Here is a 24,321-nt window from a genome sequence, read left to right on the forward strand (position 1 = left end):
TCTTCCTTCCCCTTTTGTTCTCATAAATGTAGTCACTAGTGGTGCCCCCTGGTCAAGCAGGGGGAGATAACTTCAGGGTCATGAGGAAAATTTATGAATTTGTTTTATCGAAGAGAAGATGTCTTCAAGGTAACTGCACCAGCTGTTGCCACCCAAGAGTCTGTGACTAAAGAAACAGCCTTCTCTCTCAGTTCCCAGGACCTGCCCCTCCCCTACTCCCCAGCTGCACAGAACTCCCTACTTTTTGGGAGAGTTGGATTTGAGAGATCTCACTCTCTCAACCCCTCGCCCTGGCCAAATCAGATAAACCAGTCTCTGTTTCAAACACCAGCATCTCAATGTTTTGTCCTATTAGTGCATTGGGTACTCGAACCTGAATTTGGGGAGGTATTCGGTAACATAAGCACCATCCATCTATCTCCAGAACTTTTTCATCACCCCAAATGGAAACCTTCAACTGTGACCCCTTGTTGCCCCCATGCCCTCCAGGCCTTGGTAAATACCATTCTCTCTGTGTCTGTGAATTTGACTGTGTCTGTGAATTTGCCCCATATATCTGGGATCTTGCAATATCTATCTCCAGTTCACTTTCTGTACTTTTGTCAAACTTCCTTTATTATATCTCTTGTTTACCTTTTGTTGTTTTTACCATTCTTTGTGATATCATCTCCGTTAATGTGTTGTTTTTTCTTTCACTTCTTTCCTGAGTTTTAATGCTTATTTGTCCTCTTCTATAGTCTTATTTTCTATGCTTTAATCTCATACAGTATTTCTTTGGGTTTTTTTTTTGTCTTTTTTTCAAAGATTATGTTTCAGTCTTTCAAGAGATCATGAGAATTACACACCTGGATACTTCTTCTTTTGTAGAAAACTTTTATCTCCCCTCTCTTAGAGGTATATGCATGCATGTGTGTGCTACCTATGCGTGGGTCCTGTGTTTGCTCTTTTCTGTTCCTGATCTGTGGACACAAACAGCTATGTCAGGCAAGTATGAGCTGAAGAAGTGTATGGTCAGAGTTAGGACAGGTATCCAAGGCAGTCTGAGGATGCAGTTCAGGTTTGTTGTTTTAAATACCTCGAATAAAATCTGCTACTCCCTGCCATGGAAATATATGTAAATAGTCAATAAACATGACAAGGTGACCACTACTACTATTGTTAGTCATCAGGCAAATGCAAGTTAACATCACAATGGGACAGCACTACATACCCACTAGAATGTTTAAGTTAAAAAAACTTAAGTTTAAGTTAAGAATGCACTATCAAGCATCGGAGAAGAGGTAAACTACCAGATTGTCATATGATACTAGTGGGAACTATAAGTTGTTGGAAATTATCTGACTAGTGAAGTTCAATGTTGGGAACTGCCCTGCCTGGTTTCAGAAGCTGTAACCCCCCCCCCCCCCACACACACACACACATCTACCCCAGCTAAGGCTGAGTGACAGACCTTGGGACCATAAGCCACTAGGAGACGAAGCTTATCTCCCTGGCAGGGGCACTGCCTCTACCCCCTTTACTTCACCCTGACCAATTAGCCAATGATGGGTAAGATTCCTGAAGGGAGGGATGACCTAAGACAGGCATGGTCATCAAGGGACTCCAGGGGAAAACTTGGGGGGCTATAGAAACAGGGGGTGATGGACCCTCACCCCTCGGCTTTGACATAGCCTGAGTCCTCATTCTGTCTGTAAGTAGTCTCCTAATCTTTTGGCTGCCTTACTTCCTCTGCCTAACTTAAGCCGGAAACAATGCCAGAGGGTGGTGCAGCCCTGGGCAGGAACAGGTGGGTTCCCGAGTGATCAGGCCAAAGAAAGAATGCATAAAATCATGTGAAATCTGCTTTGCTAAGAATTTCCCTCAATTTTCTGATAAGGGTTCTGCCCAGGTGCTGTTGAAGGCTACAACTTTTCCCTATAATGTAAAAAGACTGCTCACCTGCAGTCTCTCATTTAACCATGACATCTTTGGGTGGACTTCTTTTTTTTCCTTTCCAAAAGAACACAAGGGAGAAGTGGATGTAATGGAGTTTGATGATCTGCCAACTTCCTTCCTTCACCAAGAATCTCTTTATTTTTTTAAAGACTTTATTTATTTATTTTTAGAGATGGTGGAAGGGAGAAAAAGAGGAGGGAAACATTAATTCCAGAAGCATCTACCACACATAGACTGTAAGCTCCACCACTGAACCTGCAACCCAGACATGTGCCCTGACCGGGAATCAAACCCAAGACCTTTTGCTTTACAGGATGATGTTCAACCCACTAAGCCACATCAGCTTGGACAAGAATCTCTCTTTAAATAAGCCTCAAATTTTATAGGCTGCTGAGAAAGCCACAATAATGGACAGTGCCAAGACACCGAGACTAGAGTATTTGAGAGTTTACTACTCATTTTTTTTTGAATACCTACTATTGGCCATGTTCTATAATAAGAATGATATTACTGTGTACATGAAAAAGTCCCTGACTTTTAAGACATTCAGCGGGGAAGAGAGACATAAAGAAATAAACTAAAGCAGGGTAAGGGACAGAGCAGCAGAATTTGCTACTTTAGACATTGTGGTTAGTGAAGGCTTATTTAAGGATGTAACATTTAGGCAGAATTAAGTGAGAAAGTTAGCTGAGTACTCAGGCAAAGAAATCAGCAGAGTGCAAAAGCTCTGAGGTGGGAACACAATGTTCAGTGAACAGCAAGGAAACCAACCACTCCAACTGAAAGAATAATACAAAATGGGGTTTGAGAGGAAGCTGAGGGCCAGGCCATATAGGGTTTGTAGAATATGGTGTAGTTTTGGATTTTATTCTAAATGTCATAGTAAGTGGAAAGTTGTGAGCAGGGAAGTAACATTGTCAAGGTACCTTCTGAAAGGCTCGCTGACAGGTAGGTGGAGAAAAGGCTGTATGTATAGCAAGTTGCACTAGTCAGGATCCAGCCATGAAAAGAGAAACTGCTCTATAGTTATTTGAGGTGCAGGGAATTTTAAGAGTAATAAACATCAAAAGGAAGACCAGGGTGATATAGATTAGACGCTTTTCCAAATACCCCTGGCTGGAACCCATAGGAGGGGGACCTGCTTCTGTGCCATTTGGAGATGCTGTCACCACCCTCCTTGATGTACTAGATGTGCCACCTCGACCAAGGAAGGAACTGCTAGAGTCAGGAATCATCCCACCTCCACTTCCACTATGGAAATGGACAGCAACTGGAGCACGATTGAATCCAGGAGCAAAAGTTACTTTCTTCTCCCTGCCTTTTTACTACTTGCTCAGGCCTCCCACTGGCAGAAGGAGCCAGGTAGTCTGAGAGCTGGGCCCCTGCACTACAGAGTGTAGAATGGCACATGCAGATCTGAGGCCTGACAGACCACCTCCAGAATGCAGGGAAGCAGGGAAGCAGGGAAGCCGGGAAGCCAGTAGGATGCTGGTGCATCTCCAGCGCAGGTGGAAATGATTCTGTCTTGGACTGGAGAGAAGTGGTTTTAAGACAGGACCAAAGAAAAGCGTCAGGGACGATTCCAAGGCCTTTGGCCTGAGTGGGAAGAAAGTGGCTACCGTGTATCGAGATTGGGAACACTGGAGGAGGTGTGTGTTTTGCTTGGTGCTACCTGAAGCGAACTTTACAATGCCTACTGGAAGTTCAAATAGTGGTGAGTGAGAGGCAGTGTAACAGATGTACCCCTTGGAGCTCAGAGGAAAGGGTGAGACTGCAGGTGGAATTTGAAAGTCTCTGACCACCTCCTCAGGACTGGATGAGGAGCGACTGTGAACAGAGAAGAGGGCCAAGGCCACAGCCCTGGGGCACCTGAGCCCTTAGCAGGAATGTCAAATCCATTTTCACCGAGTCCACATCAGCCCTGGGGTTGCCTTCAAAGGGCCAGATGTAATTTCAACTCCTTAACGGTTCAGAAGTAGTTACATTTACACAGCCCTAAAGTTATTCTGGCTCTTTGAAGAAATCCTTGAGGCTGATGTGGCCCCAGCGAAAATCAGTTTGACACCCCTGCTTAGAGGTAAGGAAAGGGACAGAGGTCTCCCTGAAGAGAGCCCAGAAGGCTCAGCCAGGGAGCCCTGTGTGACGGAAAACAAGGGTGGGCAGTTTCTCTCGAAAACGCCTCTGCTGAGTAGCGTTGGCGTAGGGTGCAGCAGACAACACCTCGCCTGTGGGCTACTTCAGGCCTCCGCCTCCACGAATAGGCACCTCCCCCCCCCGCCCCCACCAATCCGAGGTCTGAGGGGCAACCCCTCCCCCGCCGCCCCTCCCACCCCGGAGAGCGGAGTGAGGTCCGCACGGGTCTCGACGGTGAGCGCTTCCTGCCCAGCATCCGACTTCCCTTGGCACCCCAAGCCGCTTCTCGGGTACCCCTCGTCACCGGCCCCAGAACCACTCAAGAACAGGTCTGGTCAGCAAGCCCCAGCCCCACCCGGGCCGGCCCCAGGCAGTGGGCGGGGCTGACGACCGTGGGGTCACGCGGCTTGCTTCCACTAATAGCTGCGCGGCTGGAGGGGCGAGCCCAGCCCTCCGGCGACGCTCGGGCAGTTAGGGGAGTGGGTGCGGAGGACTCTTCTCGTGGGCGGGGCGCGGTCGGGGTCGGTCTTGCGGGGCTCACCGGACTCGGGCAAGGGCCGGAGGACGCCGGCGTCACGCCTTTGCTGCCGCGCTGCCCCCGGACATCCATCTCCTGTCTTCTTAGCACAAGGAAAACCATGGAGCGCCAAGTCCAGCGGGTTCGCGACGCCTTCCGGACGGGCCGGTCGAAACCCCTGCGGTTCCGGCTGCAGCAGCTGGAGGCCCTGCGCAGGATGGTGCAGGAGCGCGAGAAGGACATCTTGGCGGCCATCGCCTCCGACTTATGCAAAGTACGCCCGACTTGGGGAACGCACTGTTCCAGAGCTTTTGCTTTTCATTATTTATTTCGCAGGTGCTGTGGGAGTATTACTTGCAGCAATTCAGATAAAGCAAAAATTCCCCCCTTTCCCTACCCTCCCACCTTGCTTAGCGACATCCCTGTTGTGCGTATCAGCAGACACAGAAATGTTAAAATTTCCGACTTCTTTTTGTGAAGTGCCTCTTATATGTATATTTTTTGCCTGTTTTTCTGTTGTATTTATGATCCTTTTCCCGTAGAAGGTTTTTTTGTATATCATGGAGTTCGGTAATTTGTCAGCGTAATATATTGCAGATGTTTTTTCCCTATTTCTTGTTTTCCAACTTTGTTTACTGTTTCTTTTGTAGAAGAGAGTTTTGGTTATTGTTGTTGCACTTAAATTTTCCTCCATGACTTCATTTTAGGTCGTTGTTCCTCCAGCTCTAGAGCGTTGGCGAATCACCTGGAGATCTTTTAAAATGCAAATCATGACTCAGAAAGTCTGGGACTCTAAGTTTCTAGTAAGCTTCAGGTGGTGCCCTGCTGCCTATTTTGGAACCTAGCTTTGAGTAGCAAGGGTTTGGGTACTATTAGGGCATAAAGGTATTCCTTTATATTTTCTAATACTATTATCATTTTATTTTTACTTTTTATCTTTATTCTGAGGGTAACAAGATGTTGCTCTGACTTTGTGAGTCTCTCTCTCTCTCCCTTCTTCATGTCCCCCAATCAAAGATTATTTTGAAGAGTAGTAACAACAACAGTAGTAATAGTAACAGCAGTATAAAGTAACCTTTAGTGTACTTTAGGTGGAGAGGGTCTGTAGTATCAAATAAACAAGATGGATCATTAAGATTTTTAAACCATCAAATGTTTGTGTGAATACATGCATATATAGAATTACTAAAGAAACGTAGTAAGTTCCTTGCCCTTGAGAGTTTTCAATTTGGTTGGGAAACAAAACGTACACAGACAAAACATGAGTATAGTTATAAACCATTGTATTAAGGGTGAAATATTAAGATACAGGTCAAAAGCACATCTGTTATGGTTTATAAAGTGTGATCAAAGCAAGCCATTATTAATCAGGGAAGTCATCCTGAAAAGTATATTTAAGCCTGCTTTTCAATGGCTCGGATCACTAAAGAAGGATTTAGAGGGCTTGAGTGTATTTGAGAGGGAGTTAGCAAGTCTCGATTGAGAGTTTGGAGGGCGCAACAGAAATCTGGATGGCAAATCAGTTAGTCTTGATAACACCAATGTTCCCCACAGGTGTACCTGGTCTGAAGTTTTTGACATTCAGGGCCAGTGTGTCATACTCATGCAAGGTTTACTGTGATTTTCTCCTAACAGAGTGAACTTAATGCATACAGTCATGAAGTCATTACCATTCTTGGGGAAGTTGATCTAGTGCTAGAGAAGCTTCCTGAATGGGTCACTGCTAAACCAGCCCAGAAGAACCTGCTCACCATGCTGGATGAGGCCTATGTGCAACCAGAGCCCTTGGGAGTTGTGTTGATTATAGGAGCTTGGAATTTCCCCTTTATTCTCACCATTCAGCCACTGATAGGAGCCATTGCTGCAGGTCTGATGTCAGTTTATGTCTTTGTACCATTTTAGAGGGTCTTATTGTCTCATTAATTATAAATTAAGGATGGCAGCTAATTAAATACATTTGCTTTGATGGTATGCCTTGGTTTACACCAGCAGTGTACTGAGAATTCATAAATATTATAAATATTTAAAAATGGGCTCCATAGATTTGCAGAGTAACTTCTTCCCCCAGATTTTATTTATTTATTTATTTTTAGAGAGTGAGGAATGGAGAAAGAGGGAGAAAAACATGGATTATCTGCCTCTGGAATGTGCCCCAACTGGGGACAGAACCCACAGGTCAGGCATGTGCCCTGACCAGGAATCAACCCCGCAACCTTTTGCTTTGCAGGATGACACCCAACCAACTGAACGTCAGTCAGGGCCAGCATAATTATTGTTCATAGCACCTAGGAAATGAACCTATGAGGGTGTAAAGGCATAAGTATAGCCTCAGGAATTTGCGATCAGGCATCCATATTCTACTGGACAGTGTCAGTTGCCAGTCCTGGCCTTGGATGAACCATTTGATTCTGTCTGACCATTTCTTCATTCCAGTAAGGGCTTTGGTAGTAAAGCTAGCTTGGGTTTATGGTAAAAGCCAAGAGATTAATGTCTCACTTCTGCAGGATTCAGATCAATAGCTTTATGTTGACAAGGCCTTTTTGCCCAATAATTGCAGGACAGAGAATAAAATCTAAGAGTGGGAGTGTGAGAAAAGTGATGGAAAGATAGAGTGGGGGAGGCCGATGGAGCCTATTGTCAGTTACCTGAAGATAATGAGAGCCAAGAAGTTAGCATTTGAGAAAGCAAGACGAGCTCTTATGCTCATGATGAGGAAGAGCAGAATTAAGAGCAACAGAAATCATTGAAATACTTAGCCTGAATTCCCTACATGAACACTGTTTTGGTAGCTATTAAAAAGTTTAGTTGAGCATTAGATGATAATGTCCTGCTTTTTGCTTTGTTTAGGAAATGCTGTGATTATCAAGCCTTCTGAAATAAGTGAAAATACAGCCAAAATCTTGGCTAGGCTCCTTCCCCAATATTTAGACCAGGTAAGAATATCTTGACCATCTTCAGCACATCTGCTTATTGTGGGGAGCACCCATCTGACCTCTCTACTAGTGTGTGTGATTGATGGCTGGGGATCTGTTTGCTTTTCCTTAAGCTTCCAGCAGCTGGTTTAATAAAAGAAGTTGAGCTCCAAAATAAACTGTGGAATAGCTCAGCTGTTGTGGTTAGGACATACATTTAGGCCCATGGCTTCATAGGCATCTCTGCTGCGTATAGATCCTCTTCTGCCATCTGGTATTTTGGATTGACCTTTGTTTGATCTAACATGATTTTAGGTGTATTCATTTGGAGACATAATTATTTAATGAGGAATCAGTGCTGTGCTGGGTTCTGACAACCTCTCTTGTCTCGGTGGAGCACGACTGTATAGGAACAGTTGTGCTTTTAAAGTGAGCCTGTTTGTGGCATGAAACTACAGAAGAAAAATGGCCTCCTGAACCAGAGTGCGGACCATCACTCGGGTGAAAGTGCCGGCATTTGAGAGTATCAAAGCTGAATGATGGAAATTGATCTCCTCAACCACAGGTGGTTCACCCCTCCATTCAAGTCCGAGGTCCTCACACCTTCCCCTGGGAGGGGGCACAGGAGGCCCCACCACAGAATTGGGACTGTTAGATTCACAGGGACTTGCTGCAGAAAGGAGTCCTCATCTCACTTTTATTGACAGGAGCTTTAAAATGTCATACTTGTAACTACAAGTACACGTTAATTAATAATCTAGAGGCCAAGTCTGGCCCTTGGAATAATACTGTTCTTTGTCATCGTAAGCCCTGTTACAGCAACCCACAGAATAGTGTTGTTCTGATGGCTGTGGTTGTGTAGCTCAGAAGAAGGATAAAAACGGTGAAATGTCATGGATTGAGTAGGATTTGGAACCAGAAGATAGAGTTTGAAGGTCCTACTTTCCCCTGATCAGCGGTAAATTCTTCACTGTCTGACTGTCCAGATGGATAGAGTAATGCCCACCCTGCCTCACTTAGCTCGTTGTGGGGATCAGTCACATATGCTGTGCTGATTAAGCCATATGCAAGTTAAAACTTGAAACATTTTTGGGGCAGTTGAACTATGAAGTTAATGAGGACTAATTAGCCCTCCTAATCAGCAAGAGACCAAGTGGAACATGAGGTCCACAAGCCAACTTTTACTTCATGCCTGTACCTCAGAATCTTTTGAACTTATCTCTCTGTCTTTCTTGCCGTCTATTCTGTCATTGCTTTTCATGTTGTTATTCAAGATGTTTCTGCTTTCATAATAGTTTTAATAGTAGTGCAGTCAGGTGAAGGCTCAGTCCAAGCTCTGTGACTTCTCCCTGGTAACAGATGAGGAATCCGAGGCTGAAAGATGTTCAGTGCTTGCCAAAGGTCTTGTGAGCTGGTAAGTCACAGAGTGAAGATTTAGCTCAGACCTGACTTCAAAAGCGAGTGTTCTTGCCTGCTATGTTTTGCTTGGTTCTGATCACAGGCTAAGCCCTGCACTGTGTTGTGTAGGAAGAGAATGTTCAGGTTAAGACATGAGGGTGGGGCCTATCCTGTGGTCATTCAAAACAGCCACTGTTTTCTTACCCAAATCCCCAACCTGCACAGCCCCCACCTTAAACATTTCCCTGATCAAGTCTGCCTGTCTGCTCTTTTTGGTGTCTTCGTTGCTGAGCTCCTGTTAAAAATATTGGGCCCTCCAGTCAGTTCCACAGAAGGCCGATGGCTCTCAGATGCCATCCGACTCTGTTCTGCCTTTTTCTGCTGTCTGCTCCCTTTCTGTACTCACGAGGGCTGGTCTCCAACTTTTCGTGGTTTTACTCAATGTTTCGTGTTTCTGGTACAGAAACTGCTCATGTTACACAATCAGGTTAATCTGGTAGTGTGTTTATGTCTGTCTTTTTTTAAGGACCTGTATGTTGTTGTTAATGGTGGTGTTGATGAAACCACAGAGCTTCTGAAGCAGCGATTTGACCACATTTTTTATACTGGAAACACTGCAGTTGGAAAAATTGTCATGCAAGCTGCTGCCAAGCATCTGACTCCTGTGACCCTTGAACTGGGAGGCAAGAGTCCATGTTACATTGACAAAGATTGTGATCTGGACGTTGCCTGCAGGTGAGCATGGCTCTCTAGTCACCTGGGGTTGGCCTAGCACAGTGGAGACTTTTCCAAATAGTTGACTGTGTCCTGTTTGCATTGGAACCCATGCCTCCTGGCCCCAAGCAAGAAGTATTGTTCAGCTTTGGTGGTTGATGTCCTCAGGGGCAGCAGGACTCTTACCCACTGTCCCTTTGTGCCACTGCCTGTGGAGATGAGCAGTAGGTCATGACATGACAAGATTTCCTTAGGAGTTGTGGAGAAGGTGCTTCCTGTTCTTTGGGTCATAGATCTGTAAGAAATTGTACTATTTTGCTGCTGGATGATCCAGGAAGTAGGTAATCCAAAGCACTGTGTGTGCCTAATAAAAACCTTTAAATTTTCAATAGAAAGGTTGTTCTGTTGATCTATTAACTGAATTCCTTTGTTGATAAAACCAGTACTATTTTTCTTTTAAGTTAGTCTAGCATCTTGCATATGGGAACTAGAAAACAAAAGGTTTCAGGTTCTCTCTGCTAAATCAGGGTTAGCCATCAGGCAGTACAAAAACCCAGAACTGACTGTGTGCTCTCGGGGTGATGTCACTCCCCTTCAGAGATGGGCAGCAAGGACAAGATGTAGAGGGTTGGACTGGGGTGACTCTGACTTCGTAAGTAGAAGTTTACTTGCCACAATGTGGGATCCTCCACTGGTAAAAACGTCCACGTCATGGACTTTGGTCTCTACATGGGCACTGTTTGCCAGTGCAGGGAGGGGCTCTTATTCTGCAAGCCTGAACACCTTGCCAGCAGGACCTAAAGCCGCAGCCAGAAGAGGTGGAGTCTGTATAGAACTCCTGTCATCCCTGGTTAAACAACTGATATCCTCTTGGCTGAAGTGGGAGGAGGAAGTGGGTCTAGGGAGGCCCTCTCTTTTCTTGTAGCAAGGAATGGCTTCACTGCTCTATAATCCCATTTCCCATGAGCTGGCATGAGAATTTCCCTGCTCTTTCGAGTGCTTCACATTGTTTGGAAAATGCATTCTAAGTTCCAGTCAGCTGATTTAGATATGTGTTCTTAAAATATTTATATTTTTTATAAAGATTACCAAGTAAGTCTGTAACTACAAGGTAGTTGGAAACATTCAAACAATGCAAAATTATGTAACAGATGGTTCATAGACCTAATTCTAGCGCTTCTGGGTTTTTCCCCCTCAGACGCATAGCTTGGGGGAAGTACATGAACTGTGGTCAGACCTGCATTGCTCCTGACTACATTCTCTGTGAATCATCTCTCCAGAATCAAGTTGTGCAGAAGATTAAGGACAATGTGAAGGTTTGTGTTTAACACATCTGATTCCATTGGTTTCATTAAGGTGGTTCAAATCAACTCTTTGTAGGCAGCATCCACATACCCTCCCTTTCCCAGGAAAATTCCAGTGTGACTAAATTAACCTATTGGCTGATTAAAAATGCTCTGTGCCCCTTTTTAGAATGCTGACTGAGAGCAAGATTAGGCTGGTGTTAAACCCATTTAGACTAATTGATTCATTGATGAAACAACTGGTTAATTGTGGCACATATTTTAAAACAGGAATTTTCAACCTTTTCATTGCATGCCACATGCACAAACTAATTACTAAAATCAGCACACTGAAAAATACATTTTTTGACAATTCCCCCACCCCCAAAAAACAGTATAATTTGGGGTCATTCACACTGGATGGCTGCTGTTGTGTGGCTGTTGTCACTGTTATTTGACAGGCTAAGGAAAAAGAGGTCAGTGCCCTCTTTTTCCTTAGTTTTCTACCTTACTGCATAGTTAGGTACTGCATGTTTTACAAATTGTTGCAGCATGCTGGTTGAAAAATCAGTGCTTTAAAATAAAGTAACTATGCTTTGTGGTTTTGAGAGAATGTTGCTAATGCTTTGAAGTATGATCAGGGTGCTTTAGCATAGTGGTCATTGCTAGGTAAGGTGATCAGTTCTTGTGTACGTAGAGTGTTTTAGGAAAGCCTAAATAGTTTGGAGGAGTGAGTTAATCAAATATCTATTTACTGTATATTCTTGGCATGATTATCAGTTTTCCAGTGTGTTTAAAGATCTTTAGTGAGGGAATCAAGGCAGGCTGGTTGGTGGTGTCCTGAGCTCAGCCTTGAAGAAACATATAATTTGGAATGAGGCAAGGAATGGGATGAGCCAGTGTGACAGTTCACCAGTGGGTCGTCATGCCCCTGGGTGGGAGAGAGAATTGGAACAGTTGTCCAGTTGATGGGTGCTAACTGAGCAGCCAGAGGAAGGGTCAAGAGCACCAAATGAGCAGACACTAGAAATTCTGCCAGGGAAGGTAGAGAAGTGCAGTGCTCCAGACAGGCTGGCTGACTGTGGGCCTGAGCACCAGGGCTCTTGGGCAGAAGTGATGCAACTGAAGATTGAGCCAGACAAGGAAAACATGAAAGAGGAAGTGGCTGGATTTGGGGGATGTGGGCTGACAAAGAGCAGCTTAAAGACCCCTGTGAGACTGGAAAAATGTGAGAATTGGAGAGGACATACTTAGTGGAGTAGGGTGACAAAGTCGTCTTCACAGGAGTGAGCCTGCAGTCTTTTCTTTGAGGCATTTCATACACTTAACACAGTGGTCTCCACCTAGGTCACTAGAGAGCCACGTAAGAGAAGTTCCCAGTTGTGCCCTCCAGATTGGGATTCAGGTAGTCTGGGGTCTCCTGGTGACACTGAGGCGCAGCCACATTGAAAACCATGGTCAGTGGCACCGGAGCCTGTGCTCAAGGACTTGTGTTTCAGCATGTAGCTTGGATGTCTCGCCCCACCCAGACCAGAGACTGTTTGTGGAGGGTAGGAGAGCAGGGCTCCTCGTGGTCTGAGATAAGCCTAGAGCTTTCCATAAGGCTTTGAAGTGATGCAGCAATTCAGTGATTTTGTGTTTGTTTTACATAATAAATACTGATTATATGGTCTTTGGGGTTGTTTTACTTGTTTAATTTACCAAAACTATATTTTGATCTTCTGAGTGGTTTCCCTGTTACCTGTGACTGGCGGAAATACCAGTCCAGAGAAGTTACGAAACAATGAGATAGCACAGAGCTCAGCAAACTGTTTCTGTAAAGGGCCAGCCAGTGAACAGTTCAGGTTTTGCAGGCCAGAGAGTCTCTGCTGCAGCTCGCAGCTCTTTGCAGGAGAGCAGCCACAGAGGAGGGGCAAACCAGTGTGGCCTTGGAATAGAGCGAGGCCTCCTTCTGCGCCTGCTCTTACATGAGATCCACTTGAACCCCTGAAGCCATGGAACATGATAAGTGTGTGTGTGTGCTTTAATTCTCGTCCTTGACATGCCAAGGAATTCATAGCTAGTACAGATTCTCCTTGACTTACACTGGGGCTACATCCTGATAAACCCATTATAAATTGAATATGTAAGTTGGAATTCATTTAGTACACCTAACTTACTGAACATCATAGCTTAGTTTAGCTTACCTTAAACATGCTCAGAACACTTACATTAGCCTACATCTGGGCAAGCCATCTTCCTGCTGCTGCCCAGTGTGAGATAGTGTTATAACACGTATCATTAGCCCAGCAAAAGATCAAACTTTGAAGTAGTTTCTACTGAATGTGTATCACTTTAATACCATCATAAAGTCAAGAAATCATGAGTTGAACCCTGTACGTTGGGTGCAGTCTGCACTATTAAAGTACTTGGTGGGGTGGGGTGTGATGGTATAAAGCTGGTTTGATTTGGGGGCAAGAGTGGATTTTATACTTATTAAATTGAAATCTGGATCTTTTGTGACAATAGGAATTTTATGGAGAAAACATAAAAGAATCTCCTGATTATGAAAGGATCATCAATCTTCATCATTTTAAGAGGATACTAAGTTTGCTTGAAGGACAAAAGATAGCTTTTGGTGGGGACACTGATGAAGCCACCCGCTATGTAGGTAATAGAAATCCACCTTTTCTCATGGGACAGTGGCAGTTTGACAGTTTTATTGACACTGTTTGCTGACGACAAACAGATATTTAGTATTTAATAGGCTATTAAATACTGCTTTCTGGTATACTTTTATAAACCCTTATAAGATGATCATGTGTATGAACTTATTTAATAATACCACCTGTGTTGTGATAGCTTTTTTATATTTACATGTATTTTATCTAATTTTTTCTTCCTTAGTGCCCTGAAAAGCGGAATAGAGCTCTGTGTAATTAGTCCCAGTGCATGGGTGGAAAAATAGCACAAAGGAGGAGGTAGCTCAGCCACGATTCCACAAGCAACTGCTGCCAGAGCTGTTGCAGAAATAACTTTTTTGCTCTAATGTGCTTGACATTATTTGTTTACTGTCTTTTTGTGTTTTTTACCCTTTGCCATAAATATGTATTCATTTTGAATTTTAAGCACATTTTTCTAAAAAAAATAACAGAAGAATTAAATATTTAATTGGCAGGAAAGCTGCCCCAACTAGCTTTACTTATCTTCTTTTATCTGATAAGTTGCTGTGAATTACAAAAAAATGAAACTTAAAAAAAAAAAACTAAAGGACTTAAGCAATAAGGAAAGTGTATTCTCCAACAATGAGCAGCCCCAGAGTACTTCTGGCCTGTGAATTCAGTGGCTCAGTAATGGCCTTGTAAAACCCCCATCCTCAGCGTGTTGACTTTGCCCACTTCTAGGCTAATCAATACAGGAGGAAAGGTTTATCATGATTAGCTCAGAGTACTTAGGGGCTTTCCCCCAACCTAGAGTCGGGGTCATCTTATCTGAGCACTTGGCTGTGCAGAGGAGGGTAGACATCCAGACCAATCAGTCCTCTGACCAGGGAAGCAGCATTTACATTAGTGGAGTGTGCTGGCAAGAGCTGCCACCACATTGCCAGAACCTAGTCGGAAACTAGGAGCAAAGGGAAAGAGCCGCCTCATCATTGTCAGGTGTCTTCCTTTCTGATTGACCCTCCAGTGTGTTCACAGGCTCTTTTTGAGAGAGGTGACTGACTCGAGTGAGTGTTGGGATGCTCTGCAAAGCTTCTCCAATGTGCAGACCGCCTCCTTTCTTGTGCACCTTCCCCATACTGGCTAGAACACTGAACTAAGGGTTAAGGACTGTTGACCATTTAAATATGCTTTCTTAATCTGTAACAGAATGGAAATAAAGGTCAGTGAGATTCTATGAAAGAAAGCACTTGAATTAAGAAGTGTTGTCCTGGCCTGGCGGTTCATTTGGTTGGAGCATCATCCTGTGTACTAATAAACGGTTACAGATTTGATCTGTCATGGAATATACAGGGGTTGCAGGTGCAGTCCTGATCAGGGCGCATACAGGGTACAGGAGACAACTGACGGATATCAGTCTCAATCAGTCATTCACTCCCCCTCTCTCCCCCTTCCTTCTTCCCACCCTCTCCCCCCTCCTCTAAAAAAGTCAGTAAACATATTTTTGGGTAAGGATTTTTTAAAAAAAGAGTTACTGATTTTATCCACAAAGGAGGGTCTGTCTGCTCCAAGAAAGATGTGAATGTACTTTCCTGTTACGAACATAGATACGAATATGACTGTGAACAGTGTTAAACATGTATAGGATATATCCAGGTATATATCGTTATTTTGGTTTGCGTGAGGATCCTCTGGTTTGCATGCTTATGGTCATTTAATTTGCATAATTTGCCCACACACTGAGGACTTTTTCCCAGTGGATAACACTTGAGTAGGAATAGAGACAGGACAGATAGGTGACCTGATGAGAAAAGTATAAGGTGAGCGTTTTGCATTTGTCTTCTGTAGCATTTTCACTTTGCCTATTTCCTTTTCAGCCCCAACAATACTTACTGATGTTGATCCTGAAACCAAGGTGATGCAAGAAGAAATTTTTGGACCAGTTCTTCCAATAGTGCCTGTGAAGAATGCGGATGAAGCCATAAAATTCATAAATGGACGTGAAAAGCCCTTGGCTTTCTATGTATTTTCTCATAACAATAAGGTAAACTTTAGAGAATAGCACACTATGATAAGCTACTACTGTAACTCGTGTTCCCTCTTTGCAGTAAAGCAAATGATGGTGTATTGTGTGTGATACCAGAATCCACCAGCTGAGGCTCTGCTCCTAGATTGCTGTCTTGGGTAGTAAGGCCCTGGAGCTCTGGCTATAACCTTTTCTATGCTCCTTGGGAAAGATCTGTGTCTCCACGGGTGACTGTCACAAGTTTTTTTAACTCAAGTACCTCCCCTGTCACTGAAGGAATTTCATATACCGCCATTAGGAGCTTTTCTGACATGAATCTGCTGGACGTTTCTGTGTAAGAGCTCCCTACCTCCTTTTATCCAGATGGTATTCACAGTCCCTTGGGCAGGGTTGTGTGGGACAGAGACCTCTGTGACACCTTCAGTTCCTCCAGTTACATTGCTTTGCTGTGAAGATGGTATAACTGTACCTGCAGGGGAACATTTTATGCCATGTGACAGCAGTGTGGGCAGCCTGGCCACTGGAAAGGTGTAGAAAGTGTGGCTGATTTATTTGCATCACAAGGGTACTGGCTGCTGCTCAGGGACAGTGGCCTCAAGGTGGGCAAGTAGGTTCAAGAACCCTCTGAAGAAAAGTGAGACCTAAAGGGGAAGATGGGAAGGTTGAGGTTTGAGTTTACGAATCATATGTATCAGTGAGTCTCTGGTGGTGGTGGACAGGTGGGATTGTTGCAGCTTCAGGAGCTGGTGGTGCTGCTAAGGTGCAGATTGCTGCAGGTACACTAAATGAGACTGGTGTACAGCTAGGTAAAGAAGGGATGATGCACAAGCAGAGTTCTGGCATTTTACATGACCTTAGGTGATGCGGTGGATGGGACCCTAAAACCTCAAGTCTCCTGGCCAGGGTACACTTGGGGGGGGGAGTGCTTCTGTTGGGTACACTGTGGTGAGTAGTCCCCTGCCATTTCCTAGGAAGAACACTCAGGCTTGTTGATACCCAGGGCATATGACTTGTACTACTCGGCAAGTGTCTTTTTCCCTGTTAGGGGCTTAGGACAGCCATTTAGTTCTTCAGAAACTGGAACTAAATCTTAAATATTTGTGGCATTTCAAAACAAGTCATATTCTGTAATTTAAAGCAAAGATAGAGAAATATTAACAATTTTTAAAAGCCAGAGTATAGTCTGAATTGTCTCTTACTTTAAAAAATGCTTTGTGCTACCATTTTGGGTAGTCCAACTTAATTGGACCAATTTGGGGCCGCTTCCCTTCAAAGCACTAGATGTATATCCGAGAGGTTAAAAGTGAGCACTTTTGTTGTCTGTCATTTGGTCTGGGGATTTGCCATGACTTGGGAAGAGCAAGAGACTCTAGGTGTTCTAGAGAGGATGACAAAAAGACTCGTTTTTGGTGAAGCTCTTGGCACAGTGTCACCAAACTCAAATAGCTGTCTGACACTTGAAAGCAGACTGTGAGTTACAGCACACAGCCCGCTGTGGCGCTACTGACCTGGAGCCTTTGTTCTATCGCTCAGCTTGTCCAAAGGATGATTGACAGCACATCCAGTGGTGGAGTCACAGTCAACGACGTGATCATGCACTTCACACTCAGCTCTCTGCCCTTCGGAGGCGTGGGTGAGTGTCCTCTCTCCTGCCCATGGCAGGCCCTCCTCAGGCTCTCACGGACAGCTGCTGCTGGGGTGGCTCTGTTCCACGGGCCCCTCCTGACCATTTGGCAGGGAGTCCCCGCCCTACTGCCCTGCCAGGCCCTCCGCTGCGCAGCCCAGCTCTGCCCTGTCACCCCCTCCCATCCTTGGTAGCACTTACCAGTCTGTCGTTATTTCACTCCTTTCATTGCTTTACTTGTCTGTTGTCCTTCTCCCAGATTTAGGGGTTTAGGGAGGCCAACAGTCAGGTCTCAAATTAAGTAATAACATCCCTCTGTCTTTGGTCAAAGGGCAGTAGCACATGAGAGGCTCCAAATGCCAGAGCAGACTGCCTGTCAAGGATTTTCAGGTCCCTGTGTGTCTACCCGGGGTGGCCTTAAGTGGTGCTTGCTGGGCTGCTCCCCAGCCCTCTGCTCTGGGACGGCTGCTGCCTGAGTCAGTTCTGCTTTGAGAAGAGCCTTCTGTGTTCCAGGAGGCTGGGCCTAAAGAGGCTCACTCTCCGCTGAGCTCTGTGGGCACAGCCTGCTGCTCCCTCTGGGCTGTGACCTACCCGCCTCTTTTTCACCTGGGGTGACTGACCTCACTTATTTATTGTTTGCTTTGGGATCTAAGCAGTAAGCTTCTCTAAACTTATCTATTAGAGATGTTACAAATGAACAAATGTGCAAAAACTCTCATAGCAAAAAGAGAGCAGTGAAAGCCACTGTCTTAGAAGCCCCTGCTCTGCCTCTCCGTGACGGCATAAACAGACTACTCCATGGGAGTGCAGTGGCTAGGTCTGCCTGTTAACCGCCTCTTCCTGCTTAAGGCAAGCTCGTCCCAGGAGACCCCAGGCTGCTTTCCAGATTGCCATAGGTCCCTGTCTGGGACATAAATGTATTGGCAGCGCCCAGTGCAGTGATTCACATGAGGAACAGGTGGGGACATGCTGGGTTGGGGGACATTGCAAGGGCAAGACTGGCACTGGTGGTGACTTGGACTAGGATGGTGGCAGGGGAGCTGGTGAAAAGGGAGTGGAGGTTTTAGGGGGTCAAGCAGCATGGTTTGCTGGCAGACCAGGTGTGTTTGGGTTGTGGAGAGAGGTAGTGAATGAAAGAAGCGCTGGTCAGGGGGATTTGGGCTGCAGTCACCGATGTTTCACTGCCCCCATTCTTAAAGGATTTCATTAGCCTCTGTGTGTCTGGTTCCTCCACACGCACAGGATCCAGCTCCCATCCACAGCAGTGGCCAGATGCTGCTCCCTGTGAGGGCGCAGGTGCCTGCGGAGTGCGGACGTGGTGACCTAGACACAGGCCCGGTCTTTGATGGGCGACATTTGGCACTATTGACCCCTCCTGTGTGACAAAACCAACCTGTTTCCCCTGAGTGCAAAAGGAAGTTGGGCTTATTAAGCAAACTTGGAAAAGGTAGAATTAGAATCCAAAGGAAAAAAATTTAGATTTTTGTATCTAAAGATAATCTCTGGTGTACGCCCTTAAAATTCTTTTCAAAGTGCCATCTTTCGATATATATTGCCAAATTTCCCTGCCACTCCAGCTGTCGTCTCAGTGATGGGCCAGCAGCCTGGCCCCATGAACCACCCACCTCCTGACACCCTATTGCTCAGTGCCAGTGCACTGTACCCCGCCCCTGGGTCTGCCCAGCACACAGCATGGGTCAGAGAAGTGAAAACTACACAGAGCTTGGCTCCTTGGGAGGGCAGAGGTTCACACTCACTTGTTGTTGTCCAGCTGCATGACCCTGTCCTGCTGGACTTGGCTCCTCTCCAGGAGTTTAGAGGAAGCAGGTGGGTTTGCAGGGCTGTGGATATGGTGGGGACAGAACACACACAGTACTTAAGTGTAGCCAGTCTGGGTTTACATTCTGCTTTGCGTTTTTCACCTTGGGCAGGTCCCCTGAGCCTGCTAAGTTCCCTTTCCCTTTCTGGAATTGGGGGTGGTGAGAGGGAGAGCAGAGAACGCATAGCACTGCCCCTGGCCTCAGCAAGGGCCCTACTCTACAGAGCACCCTTTGCACGGGGAGGCTCACCTTGCTGGGGCATGCTGGAAGGGTTCCCTGAAAAGAGCCACATGTACCGGCCAAGGAGATAAATGGAGCGGGGGCGGGGGTTCAAGGCAGCGGGGATCATTTACAGAGAAGTAGCTGGTGTCCCCTACAGTGGAGCCTCCTTTGTCTATTCCCTGTATTTCAGGTTCAAGTGGGATGGGAGCTTATCACGGACAACACAGTTTTGATACTTTCTCTCATCATCGGCCCTGTTTGTTAAAGAGTTTAAAGAGAGAAAGTGCTAACAAACTGAGATATCCTCCCAACAGCCAGTCGAAGGTGAACTGGGCCAAGTTCTTCCTCTTGAAACGGTTCAGCAAGGGAAAACTCAGCTTCCTGCTCCTCGCTTTCCTGGGCATCGTGGCTGCGGTGCTCATCAAGGTGAGTCAGACTGATCCACCTGAGTGGCTCTGTGCTGCACAGCTTTTGTACTGGGAGCTCCCCTAGTTTCTGAATTAACTCCGTCAGCAAACGCAGGCCTACTGGCCAGCTACCTGCTTTTGTAAGATTGTCTCACTGGGGCACGGCCATCCCCCTTGCTTGCTGGGTGACTCCCCTGCTCTGGGCCCAAAGCTCTGGTAGCCGCAGGGCCTCCATCACAGCGGGAGCTATGGCCAAAGTTCCAAGCCAGCTGACCCTCAGATCCTTCCATTCTCGGTGCCTCAGTCTTGGTTTTGTTCTGAGTGTGCACAGAAGCGGCAGGCCAGGCTGTGGAGATGGAGAGAGGCTTTTCCTCTGAATTTAACTGCCATGTGAAGCCTGTCTTCGGTGATAGTTCTTATAGACATGGGTTTGCTGAAAGACGACCGCTGGCTTCCGAAGGCAGCTTGTGTGTCCTTGAGGGGAAGGAGAAAATCCATGGTAACGACAGTGAGGAAGGACAGGACAAGGTGTGGTCTCTCGGGACTCTCAGCCAGCCATCTGTGATGCCAGAGGGAACCTATCAACAGCACGTATGAGTAATGGGCTGGAAAGTAGCTGTGTTTATATCTGTATTTTGTGTAAATTTAATTTGACAGGGGTTTGGCTAATAGTATCACAGCTTTGGTGCAATTGGAGATACCAACTGCCTTTGAAATCATCTGGGTTTTCTTGGAAATTCCAAGCTGAGCTGGGGGGAAAGGCCCTATGGATTTTTCTGGCCATCTGGTGAGCTGTGAGCAGAGAACAGCATAGTTCAGAGCCCAGCTCTGTCTGCTAAAAGTGTGGTAGAAGCACCTCCTTTTGTTCAGGTGAAGTGGGCCACGTGGGGCATGTCTTCTTTTAGGTGTTTTTCTACAGCCGGAGGCTTACAGATTATTGAAAAAAGAATGTTTAACTTGTCTTCAGGCACTTTGGACTTTGTCCCAGAGTATCAGTGTGTAAAAACTTCTCCACAATGTGAGAAGGGTGAGGGTGGGTTTCTGGAATCTGAAGAAGTGTAGAGGTGATGGCCTAGCAGCCCTAGCATTTTCAGAAGGGGGCAGGCAGTCCGGGCGTGGCTCCCTGGAGCAGCGCCAGCTGCCAGTCTCCGCCCACCAGCACCGTTCAGATACTGAGCTCTTTGTTTCATAGTCTGTCACCTCTAAGTGACAGACTGTGAGACAGACTTGAAAACCTCTAAGTCACCTTTTGTTTTGAGTAGTCGTTTTGGTTTTTAAAAATATGCCTTTAGAATCCATGGTAGCAAATCAGCATGTGCAGTCTAGGAGCTTTCTGCCATTCTTCTTCATTTTCCTGAGGTCCGAGGTGTCCGAGGGTCTCCAGTCAGTGTCTGCCTCTCCTCTCTTCCCAAGACACCAGCCCCAGCCCAACACACGTCCTCTTGGTCAGGATGGACTCCTTAGCCTCATGGGACAGTTGGTGGTCTGCGCTGACTGTGCTCCCCAGGCTGGCCATGGTTCCCGGAAGACTCCCATAGGGCAGGGTACCTGCCGAGCAGGCTGGGACCGGCCAGGCAGCCTCAGCCCAAAGTTCCCAAAGGGTTTGGCAGACAGGCCTTTCTCCCTAAGGGACCAGAGGAGCAGCAATGTGTAAACATGTTCAGCTGGGAACGAGAAATGTGGCTTTGAGATCAACGGAGTGATGACTATGGGCGAGGCCCTTTCTGAGCCGCCCTTAGGCTTCCGGCTCACCCCCCCACAGAGGGAGGGAGTAGGCGGCAGTGGCTGGCCAGCCCCTTGGTGCGCCACCGCCCAGTTCTGCGAGCTGTGAGCAGGTGTGTCAGTTGTCCAGACGGGTTTGGGTTCAGCATGAGATTAAAGATGTGGTTTTCTTTTCCTCTTGCTGTTTCTCTGCTCTTCTCTCTGTGCTTTTATCCATTTTTTAAAACATCAAATCACCTTTTATTTCACATATTTTACTGGAGGAATCTTTGTTTATTGTGATTGCAGACATTTTTCTGAAATTGGTTTCCTGTACTAGTTATTTTATGTGCAAATGTTATTTTATTCACTTTGCTAGAATTAGGATGGATTTGAAACACTGAAGTGGGAAATGGAAAGGGAGCATGTCAGAATCTCAGAGGGAAGCAGTTTTCTCTGTGTATTTAAATGAGTACATACAAGTACACAAGAGAAAGTTCCAGTGAAACTTAACACAAGTGACAGAAAGCACTGACTGTGGAGGGTATGGGTTCAGCCTTTAGAAATCAAATATGCCTCTCAGATTCTCAAGTTGTGTTGTGGCAGCGCTTCTTCGGCGGGTGTGGGTTTGGTTCCCTCCTGCTCTGCCATTTTAGGGGCATTGGCACTGCTCACCAATTTTCAGATTTCACGTAGAGGCTTCAGCCTCCTGCTCACGATGCCAGGACAGTAAATGAGCATTTTTAACTCCTGTTTCTGTTCTAACGTTGTCCCATTAATACTGGCCAGAGTCCCGCCTCCCTCACCACCTGTCTTGTTGCTGTTGTTCTGAGGGGAGAGCATAGTCTTTTATCCTTAGTCCAAACCACACTTGGACTTCTCGGGGATAGGGGCCTTTTCTGTATAACGCACTTAGAGCCCGAGGCCCAGCTCATGTTCCAGAGCCATTTGGCGGGTTTCTAAACCAGCAGAGTGACCTGCGTCCCTTTCTCCTCTCTCCAGGCTGGATACTACTGAAGAGTGATCCTGTTCAACCTTCTTCCTAGGTGCCTCCACTGAATTATTCCTGTCAAATAGTTAATGAACCAGTAATTTTAATGTCTTACCAAAAACAGTAAGAAAATATTGCAGCACTCTATTCAACACTTAAAGTCATTTCTAAGCACCCCTGATTAAACTTGCCATTTCAGCCCAAGCCCAACACTGCCCCCCCAAGTGAGGAGATTCAGAGAACCTGGTCTGGATTGTGGTACCCAGATCTTAGTGCTCTGGGCTAGGGGAGGAGAGTGTCGTAGGCTAAACTGTGCTCCCTGGAAGATGGAGTCTCAGAACATGCTCAGTGACTGTCTCCAGTTCATGGCACAAGGGATACCCCGCCTGTCCCTGCTGCTGCCTCCATCACTCCAGAAACTTTGAAGAGCTCAGTGCTACCCAGGGTCACCACCAGTCCTTTGCAATCCACAGAGATGAGGCAGATCTTCCCAGGTACTTGAACAGGGTATGGTGTGGGAGAGTCCTTGTCCCTCATCGCTTGGGACTGCAGGACCTGACCTCCAGGAGTTGGTCCTTCCATCAGATGTGCCACCTGACCAGTGTTTTTCCTCCTTTCTCATCCACTCACCTCCCTGCCTTGTAACTGGTTTGTATCAGCCTCTTGTCCCTGTCCACAGGGCTCATTGTGACCTGTCACACCTGAAGCATCTTGTAAATCCTGGGACTTCCTGGAGGACAGTTGCCAGTTTCATTCAAGTGTCATTTGTCATTCTTATGATGCAGGAGTTGTAAACTTCCACATGCGACGGAACCTAACTGGCATTTTTAAATGTAGTAATAACAGCACTGTACTTATAACAGCATTGACCCTCTGTCAGAACCCTGAAGTTGCTAATGAGTGGACCTCCAAGGACAAATCTTCACGTTTTTTTATTTCTATAGCACAATGCAACTCAAGTTCACTTTTTTAAACTTCAGAAATAAACCCAACCTACAGAACTTAATGTGGGGAAATTATTTCCTTTCTGTCATGGACAAGAAGCCCTGAATATTCAGGATTTTGGAGTTTGAGAGCCTGGGGCTGATGGTGATTATTTGGAGAAGGCTGCAGAAGAACTCAGCATCATAGTAGCTGGTGGTGCTGAAGGGGATGGAGAATGGAGGGAGATCTGACCACCAGCAAAACCCAGATACTGCGCAGTGCTAAGAGGAGTCCCATGGAGGGTAGCCGCCTGTGGGTGGGGCCATGTGACTGGCTGAGGGCGCCCCACCCTTCCTCCCAGGAAGTCTGTTTTGAAAACAGACTGCCCACACAGAGAGAATGTAATTTACTTTATAGAATGAATAATCAACTTTGTTGAATGAATTTGTTCTATTAAAGCTGTCTAAAGTATGTTAGTCTTTATCACAAGATGAGGTGTCAAGAATTAATCACTAGACTAGGAAAAAGCTGCTTAAATTGTGTCTCCAACTATCAGAATAATCAGTTATTAAAAAGTCCTAGACACAATTTCAATATGGCATTCTCATTTAGCATATTGTACACTCTTATAATTTCTAGTTAAACCAAATTACTGACTTGTCTACTGTTAGGCCCGGAATTAGATAAAAGTAGCCAAGAGGAACCCGAGGCAGGCTCCAGACTGTCTCAGCAAGGAAGATAGAAAGTACAAAGAGTGCTGAACAAGATAAACCGCCTTGTGCATGACCTTGTCTTTGCAGAAAAGTATCCATTGTTGCAAGCAGAGAACATAGCCATGTGTGTTCTCTCGAGATAGCCAATTGCTAACAGCTACGTCTGCTTCTGTATTTGCTTGCTTGCTTGCTCACCCCAATAAAAACCCCAGGCTGTGAGCGCCAGGCGCGACTCTCATTTGCAGCCACTTTGGCACCGTGTCTCCGGACACCTCGAGAGTTCGCCCCTGCGCAGGTAAAGCTTTGGCCAATAAAGTTCCATCTTAAACTCCTGAAAGCTTCCAACCATTTGTTGCTCGCAT

The 24,321-nt window shown here is 45.9% G+C and overlaps 1 protein-coding gene across 4 annotated transcripts; it reads left to right on the top strand.

Annotated features, from left to right (window-relative positions):
• Nucleotides 1-4,279: 4,279 nt before the first annotated feature.
• On the top strand, nt 4,280-24,287 carry ALDH3A2 (aldehyde dehydrogenase 3 family member A2). Of its 4 annotated transcripts, none has more exons than XM_053665668.1 (11): nt 4,280-4,302; nt 4,694-4,859; nt 6,221-6,452; nt 7,433-7,518; nt 9,422-9,630; nt 10,808-10,925; nt 13,401-13,542; nt 15,409-15,575; nt 17,091-17,190; nt 19,414-19,649; nt 22,334-24,287. In XM_053665668.1, the coding sequence occupies exons 2-11, from the start codon at nt 4,707-4,709 to the stop codon at nt 22,346-22,348; spliced, it is 1,458 nt and encodes a 485-aa protein (XP_053521643.1). In that variant the 5' UTR covers nt 4,280-4,302; nt 4,694-4,706; the 3' UTR covers nt 22,349-24,287. The 4 variants fall into 4 exon arrangements, with proteins under 4 accessions (XP_053521643.1, XP_037021774.2, XP_053521642.1 ...); XM_037165879.2 differs by lacking the exon at nt 4,280-4,302 and adding an exon at nt 4,309-4,397; XM_053665667.1 differs by lacking the exon at nt 4,280-4,302 and adding an exon at nt 4,314-4,402.
• Nucleotides 24,288-24,321: the final 34 nt, after the last annotated feature.

The sequence above is a fragment of the Artibeus jamaicensis genome, unplaced genomic scaffold (assembly GCF_021234435.1).
Source record: "Artibeus jamaicensis isolate MK-2021 breed Jamaican fruit bat unplaced genomic scaffold, CSHL_Jam_final contig_419, whole genome shotgun sequence".
In the NCBI taxonomy this organism is placed as follows: Eukaryota; Metazoa; Chordata; class Mammalia; order Chiroptera; family Phyllostomidae; genus Artibeus; species Artibeus jamaicensis.

What these genes read in the sequence shown, in the direction of transcription:
- ALDH3A2 (XM_053665668.1), top strand. Translation starts at nt 4,707, where the DNA reads ATGGAGCGCCAAGTCCAGCGGGTTCGCGACGCCTTCCGGACGGGCCGG. An exon ending in TCGCCTCCGACTTATGCAAA is followed by an intron (nt 4,860 to 6,220) that starts GTACGCCCGACT and finishes TTCTCCTAACAG; the next exon opens with AGTGAACTTAATGCATACAG. An exon ending in TATTTTCTCATAACAATAAG is followed by an intron (nt 15,576 to 17,090) that starts GTAAACTTTAGA and finishes TCTATCGCTCAG; the next exon opens with CTTGTCCAAAGGATGATTGA.